The sequence below is a fragment of the Pundamilia nyererei genome, unplaced genomic scaffold, assembly GCF_000239375.1.
Source record: "Pundamilia nyererei isolate P.nyererei 1_Seehausen unplaced genomic scaffold, PunNye1.0 scaffold00002, whole genome shotgun sequence".
Classification (NCBI taxonomy): domain Eukaryota; kingdom Metazoa; phylum Chordata; class Actinopteri; order Cichliformes; family Cichlidae; genus Pundamilia; species Pundamilia nyererei.
Genome location: NW_005187403.1, coordinates 1,787,845 through 1,801,816, shown reverse-complemented (window position 1 = coordinate 1,801,816; position 13,972 = coordinate 1,787,845). Strand labels below are relative to the sequence as shown.

At 39.1% G+C, this 13,972-nt stretch overlaps 1 protein-coding gene across 2 annotated transcripts in view; it reads right to left on the bottom strand.

Annotated features, from left to right (window-relative positions):
- Positions 1-13,641, bottom strand: part of pde8b (phosphodiesterase 8B) — a 45,672-nt gene extending 32,031 nt beyond the window's left edge. Inside the window, exons 1-2 of one of the 2 annotated variants that reach the window (XM_005720100.2) lie at positions 12,722-13,641; positions 321-377 (exon numbers count right to left, since the gene is read on the bottom strand). In XM_005720100.2, coding sequence (XP_005720157.1) covers positions 321-377; positions 12,722-13,003 — 339 coding nt within the window. In that variant the 5' untranslated portion in view covers positions 13,004-13,641. Of the gene's footprint in view, positions 1-320; positions 378-468; positions 885-12,721 lie in introns of those variants that run through there. The other variant, XM_005720101.1, reaches the window with a different exon arrangement.
- Positions 13,642-13,972: the final 331 nt, after the last annotated feature.

The following is a 13,972-nucleotide window of genomic DNA, read 5'->3' as shown; positions in this document are numbered from 1 at the left end:
GTCCTTTAGTAGAGATGGAAGGATTTTTTTCTGGGATAAAATCTGAAGAAGTCCTAATGTGATATAAACTATAAGCAGTATAAATGACATAAGTAGCATAGGCAGTGTATTTGTTTTTCCCTGTTTTAAATGAAGTTGCATATAGAAATTCCAACTGGACACAAACAGGGAATTCATAGTACATTTTGAATCCGTTTTGTTGATCTAGGAGACTAAATTACACTTATGGGGGGGTGGAAATTTGGTGCCATAAACTGCACTCATCAGTTGTTCTTAAACATTAGATATGAACATGACCCAACGGGCTGTCTTACTCTTACCTGAATTGGCTCTTGAGACAATCTCATGGGTCCTACACATTCTTCTGTAGCTGAAACCTGTTGAAGAAACATGACAGCACTGAGATTGGATAAATCACTCACTTAAAAAAAAATACAGACAGAGCAAAAAGCTGTGAATATTTCTTACCATTTTACCATTAATGTCCAGCAGCATATTAGCATATTGCTTTTGCTTCCACAACCTGTCTGCCCCCGCTGCACTTCACAAACTTTAATCGTCTTCCTTACCACCCACGTTCAGTCCCCAGTGCAACAAGCCAAGTACTTCCTCTTACAAGCCAGATGCGTGAAGTCAAACAGGATAACAAATAGCCTTTTAAATCTACAACAAATATCTGTATGTCTGGAGCCTTAACTACAGATTTTGTGATGACTCTTCTATGCTGCAGACACGCATATTTTCATGCCACAACACCAATCCAGAATGGAGCCGCCCGCTACAAACTTCTTTAGAAGGTATTAACCACCAGCCGCAGATTGAACTCACAGGTTTACCTGATAATCCCACTGCAGGAGCATCACATTCTGCGCTCTATATGTGTGTGCGTGTGTTTTTGCAGCTTGTCTGGACAGCTTCAGCAGGCTCCTTAAGCACATGCGTCACTCTGATGTGAATAAGCAACTCAGCTACATGTGCATCTCTTGAGCATATGCATGCACACACATGCTTACACCACACTTCAAAATACACATTGAGTCAGCAGTGCACCATATCATACTGTATCATAGTGGCCAACATGTGTGCAATACCTAGTTATTTATTTATTTCTTTGTATTAGTGGCTTTTTTTCTCATTAAAAATGGAACTTGTTATTGAATGCCTTTTGCTGCTAAAGTGTTCATAAACACAGACTTTTAAACACTCAGTATTAAAATTCCCCTCCCCATGGAGAGAAGCTTGTACTCTTTCTACACGTAAACAGAGAGAGAGATGGAGAAAGAGTGGGAGGAGGATGTCTGTTAATTCCACAAGAAGCACCAGTGCCATAATAACGCATGCTATACACAAACTCTACTCGCAGTCATACAAATTGTATGACTAAAGCAGTGAGGCGGGCAGCAGTCGATGACTTAACCACCCATCATTACAGCATTATTTGTCAGTGGTGCTTAGGCTTGAAGCTGAACATATTTCTGCCCACATTTCAAGAAGCCACTATCACAAACATCAAGACTTCTGGTACAGCACTTGAAATATAAGAAGCTTAATTTTATTAAAGCAAACAGCGACTTCCAGGACTGAAAACTGAAACGAATGGGGAAGTGGCAAAAATGACAATTTGTCAAATAGCCACTTGAGGTTTTAACATCTATGTTAAAATGCAGCAAAATTAGCATCTCTGACTAATATCATAGGCTGCTGTGTGAAGTTTACACTCTAGTTTTTCTAGTCTGTTGCTCAGCACCAACCAACAGATAACTGTGTCTTTACATTACATCTGAGTTGGTCACTTCCACACTGGCTGGATGCTACATCCATTGCATATTCTTCTATCTCTTTTCTTTTAAATGCAGTCTATTGGGCACACATTAACCCATCTTTGCATATTTCCATTTAGTGCTCCTGAACCTTTTCAGCCTCATATGTATAAAGTCCAGCACTGTTTCACCTCTGAGCCACGTAGGCTGAAAAAACCGCCCCTAAAAACCCACACAGAAAAACACCCATTGTCCCATGTTGTCTTGCAAATGACACACAGATATAAAGTGAGCTTTGTACCACAGTTTACTCATGCACAAGAGCATGTGCATTTTCAACTAAAGCAAAACTACTAACTTGAAAAAATAATAAAGCATGTGCACAGACAGAGAGAGAGGGAGACAGCGTTATATATGGAATGCCTGATTGTAATATAGTGGAGACAATATGTTTAATTTTTTTCTCAGTAATAACTTGGTGAAGTTCTGTCATTTTCCAGCAAATGCAAAGCAGGTGTGCAAAGTGCTTTGTGATTTTTCTGCTTCACAGTAAGAAGAGAACTAGTCGCTGTTACTGTAAAGCACCTGTAAAAAGTCATACGTGGATTAAACTTAACATTGCAGACATGCAGGACTGTGTTGTCTCACACTTGTGGTCCTTACATCAGAGATGTTTGTGTCTAAGCACAAAGACATTTCTGGAAAGCTGAGCAGGGATCACTATCTACATAGTGTGGTCTAACAGGACAAAGAAACAAGGTCAACCAAGTAAGAAATGACCCAACAGAGTTGGTAGGAAAGACTCAGAGCATCTGGTGGCTCGGTGTTAAAAGCATAAACGTAGTTATAAGAAGACTGAGGGGAATGAGTCATTGTTTAGTGCTTCAGTGACAACAAGAAGCCCAGTTTCAAAATATATAATTGGGTTTGAGTGTTGGTTTCTTGAGTATACGAGCAATTTTGTTTTACTTGAGGACGATACAGCCAGATGTGAAACAGAACAGGAAGGAAGGCAGTAGAAATGGGACTGTTAACCAGTGCTGAGAGATCAATTTGGAGAAGGATCAGTCAGCTAAGTTAGTTAGAAGATGATGGAAGAAGTGTTAAGGAAAGCCATCATTGGGGACCATCTCTTCTCAGAATAGCTGACAGAGTCCTCACGAATAGACATTAAGAGGAAGTAAGTGAAAGAAGACTTTGGATCGAGTGCAGAGACAGATGCTTCTTCGTGTTAAAATAACAGGTATAAATGAGACTATGAAAGCTTTCTTGTATATCCACAGCAGCTGAAAACCAACAACCTAGCTAACACAAAATGAAAAAAATAAATAAAGTTGATGCCGATGGCTTATAAATTAAACTTGGTTGAAAGATTGACTGACCTAATGCTTTATGGAGTATTAAAAGAGGCCCATTAACCATGACATGAGACAAAATTTGTTTTCAAAGAACATAATTTGTATCATCTGTTTTTTGTTTGAATCCAACACCAGCAGATATGTAGAATGACAGAGAGGGAACAGTGGATTCTCAAAGTCACTGAACTGAAAAGAGCCAGGCAACTACAGCATAATATGTTTATTTAAGCTCAGTCTCAATGTAATGGAGCTGTAATACAAGTTGAATTATATCGTGCAGCCAGTGTCCTGGCAGAAAGGTAAGGTAAAAGTTTTTCACTCTTCTTTATAAAGTATTCAGTTGTCATGTCCAGGTTTGTGAAACAAGCCATATAAGCCTTTTCTCAAGAACAAGATAAAAGAAATTACTGGTTTTAATTAAATGTCCCATACTACCAGCAGCTGTCAGAAATCAGGCAGGTCGTTTTAGGACAATCTTCTTGTATAGCTCCTGTACAGAACTTTTGCTCTGTTAAAATCTTTAAAAAAAATCATAATCTACTTTTACACACTACACTGTTACAGCAACAAGTCGCAAAATATACTGCAAAGATACACTTTAACAAAATGGCACAAAAATACACTAAATTACAGTAATATGTTCTTTGTAAACAGAGCTAAACACTGTAAAAGGATGCTGCTGCTGTACAACGTACAGTACAACACAAATTAACAAAAAAAATAATCAAGTCATTTCTGTTTATTGATTCAGGCCATAATTAATTGCCGAATTATGCTGCATGTCCCACTACCTCATGCGATGTAAAGAAATTAAGAAACAATGTTTGTTGATTACACAAATGAATAATAGGGGTTTAAAGATTTATTGATCTACAGTATTTAAACACATATCACATTTTCATAACATTTTATTATGGCGATTACAGTGGAAACAATAGTGTAATAGCAAAAATTAGCAATATTAAACAGTCACTCAATGACCTCGCTCTGTAACTTTCTGTGTTCTGACACTTGGCAGTTGCTGTGGTTCCCAAACTAAAATTACCATTTACACTTAATTGCAGGATATCTAGGAGTGAAGAAACTTGATTTCTTGAAGAACTTGAAGAAACTGATTTGTTGCAATGGTGGAATCCTATTATAGCACCACACTCAAATTCAGCGAGCTCTTTAGAACAAACCATTCTTTCAAAATGTTTTGAAAGGCAGACTGCACGGACAGGTCTTTGACTAACTGTAGCAATGGGACTAAAAACACATGAATTCAAAGATTAAGACGTGTGACCCATATAGTGTATGCTAGTATCTATGATCACAATGGACAAATAAGCTACTTTGCTGTACTGAATTGCTGGTTACGTTTTAAGTGAGCTTTCAAGGATATCTGTAACTCTGGAAAACAAACAAACAAAAAACTACAGAGTATAACTTATTATAATTGTATATGTACATGTAGTATATGTACCCTATCTCCTCCTTAATGGGCGAGCCAATCTGAACAACACTTTGCACAAGCATCGTCACACACAAAGTGACTATTATTTTTTATGTGCTTTTAAAAATCCAATCTCTTTTGATTTTCATGAAAATGTACATTGAGTGATTCTTATATAGCGTTTTTCTACTCTCCCGGAGTACTCAAAGCGCTCTACACAACATACCACATTCACCCACCTATGCTTTTAAGCGCTTACTAACTACCCAAGGATATTTGGCATGCAGACAAGTGGGAGACAGGGATCAAACCACCAACCTTCCAATCAGTAGATGACCTGCTCCACCTCCTGAGCTACAGCCACCCCAAAATGTGATGTTATACTCTCCAGTTGACAGTCAATATGCAGTGGTTCTGTATATAGTGTTTGATTTGGCATTTTAAAACATGACACCAGTGTTCACAAAATTCAGAACAACTCAGCAGTAGATAGATAAGTATACAAATAGTTAATATGAATAATCATTTGAGTCTCTTTTCTTCCAAGCAAAAATGGAAAACAAAACAAAACAAAAATCCCCTGAAAAGGGACGGTTTATTGGTTTTTGTTTTATTTTTGTTTTTTCACACATTTTGCTAAATTAATTATACCACAAAGTAACATACAACACACAAACCTAATATTTCACGTCACACAGCCCTTCCTTCCCACCGCCCTTAAAAATGGCTTCGGTTTTTAAGCCTATGACTTAGATCTTCGACTAATTACAAACTTCTGAATGTTGGAGCTGCCTTCATCTTGGAGTAATTTCAGTCTTTGTTTTTGTGAAGCACTTTGTAATGTTGGCTTTGAAAGGTGCTGTATAAATAACCCCTTAATTGTTTCCTGAGGCCACGTATATAATGTCATTGCATATACTGTACACACATTGTTATGATACAGATCAAACATTGCTTTCATTGTGAAGGACCATCAAACATTTCGCAGCACATTTAATTGAACAGTTTATTCCCCAGAATGCAATAAACGTAACAAACTTAGTGTATGTTTGATGTGGTCCTTTGAAGGTGTTTTCTCTGTTGATGTTAGATTATGAAGATGACTAGCTAGTTTACAGCATGGCTAGAGAACAGAAAAGCTTACGGGCCAGAGTGTAATTGTTTTGAGTAATGACAAAGCGGGGGAATTTCTCGTGTAGATTCGACCTTATGAGTGGCTCTTTTGTTGAAAGTCAGACTGTTTAGAAATCAGAAGTGATACAGAATGACGTTACTGTGTCCTTCAGAGCAGGGATAAATCTTTTTTTCTGCTTCTATGCATTATGTCACTTTCAAGTTTATCGAAACCAATAAAGAAATGTTTTGGATTTTCATTTTGTATATTGCCAGATAAATACCAAGCACTTGGCGCTTATCGAATTAGGTTCCTCATCATTGTTAACACCAGGCCTTGGTGTCTGCATGAATCACAGTCCTTGCAACAAGGCCTCACCTTATCTGCACTGAAGTGGCCTTCTTAGAATGTCTACATGGACTTGAGGTCGGCCTCTGTCTTATCTGTTAGACTTCTGTCCACAGCATGAAGTCAATGATAAGCTTACAGTGAGAGTCTGATATTTTGACGTGGCTTAAAGCTGTCGTCTGAACAAACTTCTTGACTGCTACCTTTAGATGTTAGGTTCATCCTACAAGTAACAGCAAACTGTAGAACTGTAGAGAATAACAGCTCTTGATCACGTTTCTGGATTTATCATGTTTGGTTTGCATAATATAGCATTTTGAAAACATGCTAAGATATTTTTATTAGAATTGTCAATGTTATTAGTTAATGTCAGGGAATAAGTTAAACATTACATGTTAATCTAGTCATTGTTAGGAAGCAGGTTGGCACTCAAAGAGCTGCCACACAGAACAGCATTTGAAGAAATCGGTCAAAATCAAAGCTTCTCAGTATGCTCGGCCTCTATGTAACGATCTAGGTATTTGCCTTAAGGTTGAGTCGGGTTGAGTCCAACACTTTTCACGCCATGTTGACTGAGGAGTCCAATTTGACTGGAGCTGTAAATATTACAGTATCGACATTCACCCTGTTTCAGCTGCAATGTAACTGCGAACTGTTTAGTTTATTCTGTTCCTATTTATATGCTGGGACTTAAGGAGGTTGCTATTGTAGTGTTACTCTCCAACTTACATGAGTGGATTGGGATCCCAACCTAAGTCCTGCATCATCCTGTAGGTGTCAAGCAGGAGGAGCTTTCAGTCAACTTTATGTGGAGTAAAAAATACAGTCGTTTACCATTTGGCAAGGGAAACTCAATTTCAGTATTTAAGCATGATTGTTCCTGGTACTGCTCAGTCACCATAGAAAAAAACTAAATAAATAACACAGAAAAGCTAAGTACACCCTCACTGCTTCATCTTGCAATTAAATGCACTTGATTAACTGATCATCAGCAAGGGAGAGCTCCTCTACAAAAACAGAAGTATAGGTAGTTTACTGGCCTGAAGCATTCAGGTGTGTGTTAACACAGTGCCAAGGAGAAGATAAATTACCGATGAACTTAAAAAAGGAATGTATGCTGCCCATCAGTCTGGTAAGGATTAAAAGTAATTTCCAAACAATTTGAAGTCCATGATTCTAGACAAAGAAAGATTCTTCACAAGTGGAACACATTCAAGTTCCTAATAATCCGCTGACTGGATGTACCAGCAAATTGATCCCAATGCTCAGAAATCCTGAGAGCTACATGTCAGACTCTACAGGCCTCAGTTAGCATGTGAAATGTTAAAGTTCAGTACAAATAAGCCAGACAGTACAATTAGAAAAACACTTGACAAGTATGGCTTGTTTTGGAGGGTTGCCAGAAGAAAGCCTCTTCCCTCTTAAAAATAACATGGCAGCACATGATTGGTGAAAACCAAACACAGCATATTAGCACAAACAGTGTTAATTATGATGATGGTGTGGGCTTGTTTTGCATTCACAGCTCCTGTGCACCTTGCAGTCATTGAGTTGACCATAAACTCCTCTAGAGGCATTCTAGAGTCAAATGTGAGCCCATCTTTCCAACAGCTAAAGCTCAGCCAAAAAGGCTTCGTGCAATAGGACAATTATCCCAAGAAACACCAGAAAATCTGTAACAGAATAACTGGAAAAGAAAAGAATCACAATGCTGCAATGGCCCAGTCAGAATCTAGAGCTGAGCCTGATCAAAAAAGAAAGCTGTGCATAAATGAAAGTCCATAAACCTCAATGAACTGAAGCAATGTTGTAAATCAGAGTTGGCCAAAATTCCTCCATGGTGATATGAAAGACTGATGAAGTCATACAGAGAAAAACTACTTCAAGTTACTTCAAGCTATTCTTCTAAAGGTGGTTCTACAAGCAAATGAATCACGCGGTGTAGTTAGTTTTCATAGTTTCTACATTTTGGCTCAGCTTTTGTTAAATAAATAATGACACTACAATACTTTGTGACTATTATTTAGTATCTATAAGATTTAAGATGATTTTTATTATATTCTGACATGGAAAACCTTAGAAAACTAAACCCAATATATCAACTTAGGGTTACCTAATCTAGCTACAAGAGCATGCAAATACATAACTACATATGACCACTTACAAACATGATAAGTCTAACTGCAGCAGAGCAGCATATTTTGTAAATAAAGAAAAACTATATTAGAAAAATATGAAGAGACTGATCACATAGTGCAGACCCAGAGCAAGACAGCCATAGCAGTGCTGTGCTAGTGTGTTTGTATGTGTATAATAAAAGTGCTGTATTATTGTGTGATTCTACTCAAATCAACGAAGGAAAGATGAGAAGAACTGGCAAGTAGGCTAACTTCAGGAATGGTGAGACTATGTGCCAGAGAACTGACTGGCCAATTTGATGTGGTTTTGTATGCGATGATCTCTTATCTCAAGCAAAACCTCTTCACGAGTCGGCTAAATGTGTTACTGTGACGATGCACCCACCTTGGTAACACAGAAAACCCAGGGTTAAAACTGAAGTTGGCTCGCTAAGCCCCTAATCCTGCTTTGTAATGCAGGCTTCTGTTGAATTCTTCTTCTTGAACCTCTGCATTAGGATGTCCATGGGCCTTTCCCATCTGTGACTTTACGATTCACTTGTTCAGTGCTGTCATCCTTACAAACAGCTAAAAAATTCACTGCTGCATCAGTGCTGTGTAAAACATTGACATAGGTTTCCCACCCCCCATCCAAACAAAAAGCTCATTTGAATGTTTTTAATCTTATATTTTATATATATGTTATATTATATATTTTTATGTTTTTAATCTTATATTTATGGCAAAAAAAGTTGTTTTTTAGTGTGAAAAACAGGCTCATACCTAAAATAAAAAGAGAACACAAAGCTTGCAGTGGATGTACGAGTTCTCCTTAATAGCAAAATAAATTGTTACATTGTTACTTCTTACTGTTATGCAAGACATCACTGATGTGTTTAAATGAAATCAATAATCTGAGTTAAAGAGTAATTAGAGAGGAGGAGGGACTCTAATGCTTGTAGGGCTCTTGCTTTGGTTTTGATGCTTTACTAAGGACGTGAGGTTTGTGTATGCTTAGCTTTGGTTTGGTGTGCATACTTGCACAGTTGTCATGTGTAAATCAAAATTACAATCTGGAAAGCCAATGAAACAAAGTATAATGGATCCAGTCTCACAATTTATATGATAAACATTTTCTTGGTTATTATGTGTTTTGTCTGTTTATTAGATATGCTGACTTGTGAATAAATTGCATCTTCACAAATTATATGGTGTATCTTCTCATCACAGCACTGGTCTGTTTGTTGCTGACCTACAACTTTATGTATTACCAGCAGCAACATTCTGTTCCAATCCTGCTCTCACTGTTGTTTGCCAAAGAAAAAACTTAAAATAGACCTTCTACAAACTGGCATGAATTGTGTTAACTGGGTTTGGTCTGGTTTATTTTATTTTTTAAGAACACAGAACTTTATCATTGCTGAATTTTTGCATGTTTAATCCACGTTGGACTTGTTAAATATGAGTCAATTCCCAGGGACTATCACGTTATAACATGTAAATAATGCATAGACTGGTACAAAGGTTTTTGGCCTCTAAAGCCGATTTGCTCCAACAATATAGAATTCATTAAATAATATATAATTAACAATTAAGGCCTAGAGTTAGAGGCATGGCCTCTTTTTTAACAGGAGTGCTAATATGGGTAGATCGTATCTGCTATGGCTCATGTCCTCTAATTAAAGTCTCTATAGTCGCGGTTATGATTGTTGTGTTGGTCATTGTGGATGCCAACTGTGACATCAACCTGCAGAAATGCAGTGCTTGAGGTACGTGGGATTTTCTGCAGTTTTCTTCAGAACGTCTCATCTTTTCCAACTGATGTGGCACACTCCCTTTCTGTCATCGGACAATCTTTATTCCCCTACCCTGAAGTGTTATTAAATGCTAGTAAAGACAAACTTATTTGTACATTTGTGTCTCTAACCCAGCCTCTAACACTGGGTTACCGAAACTAAACTAGGTGCCGAAACAACACCAAATGTGTTAGCATCTGCTATTATGCAAGTTGACATTTGCATGAGCAACACTGACAACCATAACGTACTAATGAACTAGCCGTCTTTAGAGTGTTTGCGCTGATTTGAGCATTTTTAATGAAATTATCTAACAAATAACATGCGTGCTGTCTGAAACAAAGACTGGGATTCCGGTATTTAAGTTTGTTTCTCTGCAGTATAAGCAGAAATGTGAGTCTGTGTAATGCAGATGCACCTTGCTAACCAAGTTTGCTAGCATAAGCTGATAATTTTGCACTTCACCCTATGGTCTGAATATGGTCCCTTGTGACCTCAGAAACCATCAGCACCAACAAAGAGGAGCTGCAGACTCCAGGAACCAGTGGGTCACGTCACAAAAATTACTTCCATCTTTTAAATACAGTCTGTGTTCTAAACAAAATGTGTCTGGCTGATTGTGAGAATCTGCCAATTCATGCTTTTGTTGGTGTATTCCTTTTTTAAATCAGCGCCTTGGCATAAAGCCCTGTGGGGAAACCAGTACCGGTTCTTTACATGTGACTGTTCACACTCCTGACGTACTGACCAGAGGGGTAAACAAATGACTGGTGTATATAAACATGCACACACACACACACACACACACACACACACACACACACACACACACACACACACACACACACAGGAGCATGATCAACACTATGTCAGATGATCAAGATCCTGCAGGGTAAGGCAGATGGCTTTAATAATAAATGGCATCATTGATCCTGTCTCAGTCATGGAGAGGGGTACTGAGAGAGAGCGGTAAGGAACTGCTGACAAACCAGGACACACACACACTGTCTGAGCTACACTCATGACACAAATCTATAAAAAGTACTCAACTGCTGAACCTAAATGTTACCAAACTGTTTGCTATAATTCCAGCTCCTGGCAAGAAGTCTAGGTTAAGGTGACTAAATGTTTTCATTCGTGGGAATGACTCATGTCATATCGATGTCTTGTCGTTTCACGCGTGCCAAATTTCTTCCATATTAGGAGCAGACAAGACAAATATCAGGAAAAATGAATGAAAAGTGTTACAGACTATCCACAAATGTGAAATAAGGACAATTTAAAAGCTTTTTAATATGAACAATCAAAAACAACTGGAACCATGCTAGCCTCAGAGATAAAAGTCTCTGAATCTCAGCCAGGCCTGAATGGGTTAATGTATTCTCAGAGTCTGATGACACGATCATCTGCTAGACTACTTCTTAGCAAAACACAGTTATATCCTCTGGGGTTTGATCATAAATATGAAGAAGTATCTGTTCACATGCTTCCTCATGAGAGAAATCCTTCATCAAGTAAAAAGCACACGAACTTCATGAAAAGATTTGAAAACTGCTAAGCAGAGCAGAGCAGCGCTGTGCTCAGTTTTGTCTCAGTTTTCATGTGGTTATCACATGTGGTTATCTGCAATATGTTCATTAAGTGAGCCGCTTACCATTTTTTTCAGTATAAAAAATTTTGTTTATTTTTAAAAAAGTGTTCTCTGAAAACTTTGAAATGACTCCTGCATTACAGATTATCACATTAAATTAATAGCAATTAATTCTTTTTTCCACGATTTAATAGGTTTTTACACATCTTAAAGCAAACAGTGTCATAAATGGGGTTGATATAAAGGATATAAACCAAAGTTATCAAATCTGAGCTGATCCTCTGACTTTAGGCAATCTGAAACACACTTTGCATTTTGTTGCTGAAGTACTGACCCACTGCATGTACAGTTGCTCATTTCACGTCTTTGTCTGCTTCCGGGAACCTCTGCCTGGAGCTTTGGGGCTGTACTCAGAGATAATAAACAAAAGCCTGCAAACAAGCTTTTCTTATAGCACAGATTTAGACTACAAGAGATGGCTGATGGCGAGAAACACGCTAAGTGGGGATTTCAGGGAAAGCTAGACCCGAGTTTGGGTTTTTTTGTAAAGTAAAAACTTCTGGTAACTCTTGCCTTTAAAACTCTGTAGTACTTATATAGAACATGGTTTCATAACACACTGCAAAGTACATATGTAATCATGTATAAGTGCTTAGTAATGCATTTATGAGCAATTATAACTCTCCTGTGGATGCAATGAAGTGGAGTGTGGTGCAAACACGTGTTATAAAGAAATACTAAACACAAATATGGTCCATCTTCTGCAGGTACTCTTCAATAGAAACTTAAAATGCCCTTATCTTCTTACTGTGTTACACACTGCTACAGAGTCCTCAGTCAACATGTAAGCTCATTCTTAAGATTAACACATTTTGTGCATTAAAATGCAATTATGCAGCATAACACCCTGCCTACACCAGATCCTTTAGTAAGGCCACTGTCATATGTCATACATTCAATTATCATCATTGTTACACACATGGCTGGCTGCAGGCATGGCTTGACACAGGGCGAGTTAATGAGGAGGGATTGAATGAACTGCAGCCAGATTTCTAATCCCGGACCCACAGGTTTGGGCCTCATCAACTAACAAACAACAACAACAATGGCCCTCTCGCAAGTGCGCTTTTCACTCACGACTCTGCTGATGCGGTGACCATATGCCAGCACACCCATGTTCGGTTCTGTCACAGCCACTGTACCTTGACGCTGGTGTGGCTGGTCTGCGTCTCGGCCTCGATGCGGATGTGCCCTCCGCTGTTCTCCTTGCGATCCCGGCACGAGTTGTTGCGCGAGTGCCGACTCTGGTAGGTGATGACGGAAGGGATGGTCTCGGCCGCATCGGTCTTGATGAAGAGCCCGTGGAGCGTGGTTGCGTTGCCCTGAGAGATGGTGGTGGTCTGATGGGGGGAGTTGGATTCGTCTGAGTCTCGGCAGTAGATCACCCCGCTCTGAGAGACGTGGATACTGGGAGCGCAGCCCATACCTCAGCGACGCGCCTCCGGAGTCAGATCCCAGATAATAAACACCGACTCGTGGGTACCACCTTCCTGTTGTCCACAGCTGCCTGCACACAGGCTGCTTTTTTCTCCGGGCATCGGCTGCAGGGTCGAATCGCTCTGTTCTCCACACACCTCCGTTTGAGAACATCAAGGGAGGGAAAACGTGAGATGTAGATAATTATTTAAAACATGCGACCTACGAATTCGGTTTTGTTCCCAAGCTCCCGCTATTGGCGGATTTTGGACTTCGACTTCATATTGAGGACAAAATGTGTTTCAGGCTATGATCTAAAGCTTCCCGATAACCCGTTCTCCCCGCCGGCGCTTCCATCAAATGACCCGGACTAATGAATAAAATGAATAGATGGTCTAAACCACCTGGCGGCTCTTCATCACCTCTTGCTTCATATCCGGCTTTATTTCTCCGATCGTCCTCGGTGACATGGTCGCATTATCGGCCTGTGATGAGTAGCCTTTATGAAATCTCTTCTATCTCTCTACTTTAGCTATTCTGCTTGCTGATCATTGGCCACGGTCCATCTCCCTCTCTTCCTTTCTGCTTCCTAGTCTCTCTCTCTCCTCTCTCTATCTCCATCATACCAACATTGTATAATTTTTGACTCTGCAGAACGAGCCTTCATAACTCCCAAGAGGCCATGCTGTGACTCCAGGGGTCCTTTAAAGCCCCACGTGAATTATGCATAATGCTATCACAGTAATGGGGACCTGATGAAACACCACTTACTGTTCAAACAACCCCCTGCCTCACCTTTAGGCACGTGGTTAATTTAGAGAACAGGGTATATTTACTCTTCAGCCGAAATGGGGGGAGGGGGGGGTGACATAATTGTTTCTTGAAGAAAATGTTTTATAAAATGTGCTTATAGACCATTTTTATTGCCTTTTGTTACAGTTCTGCTGCAAAAATAAACTAGCGTTTGACATGTAAGC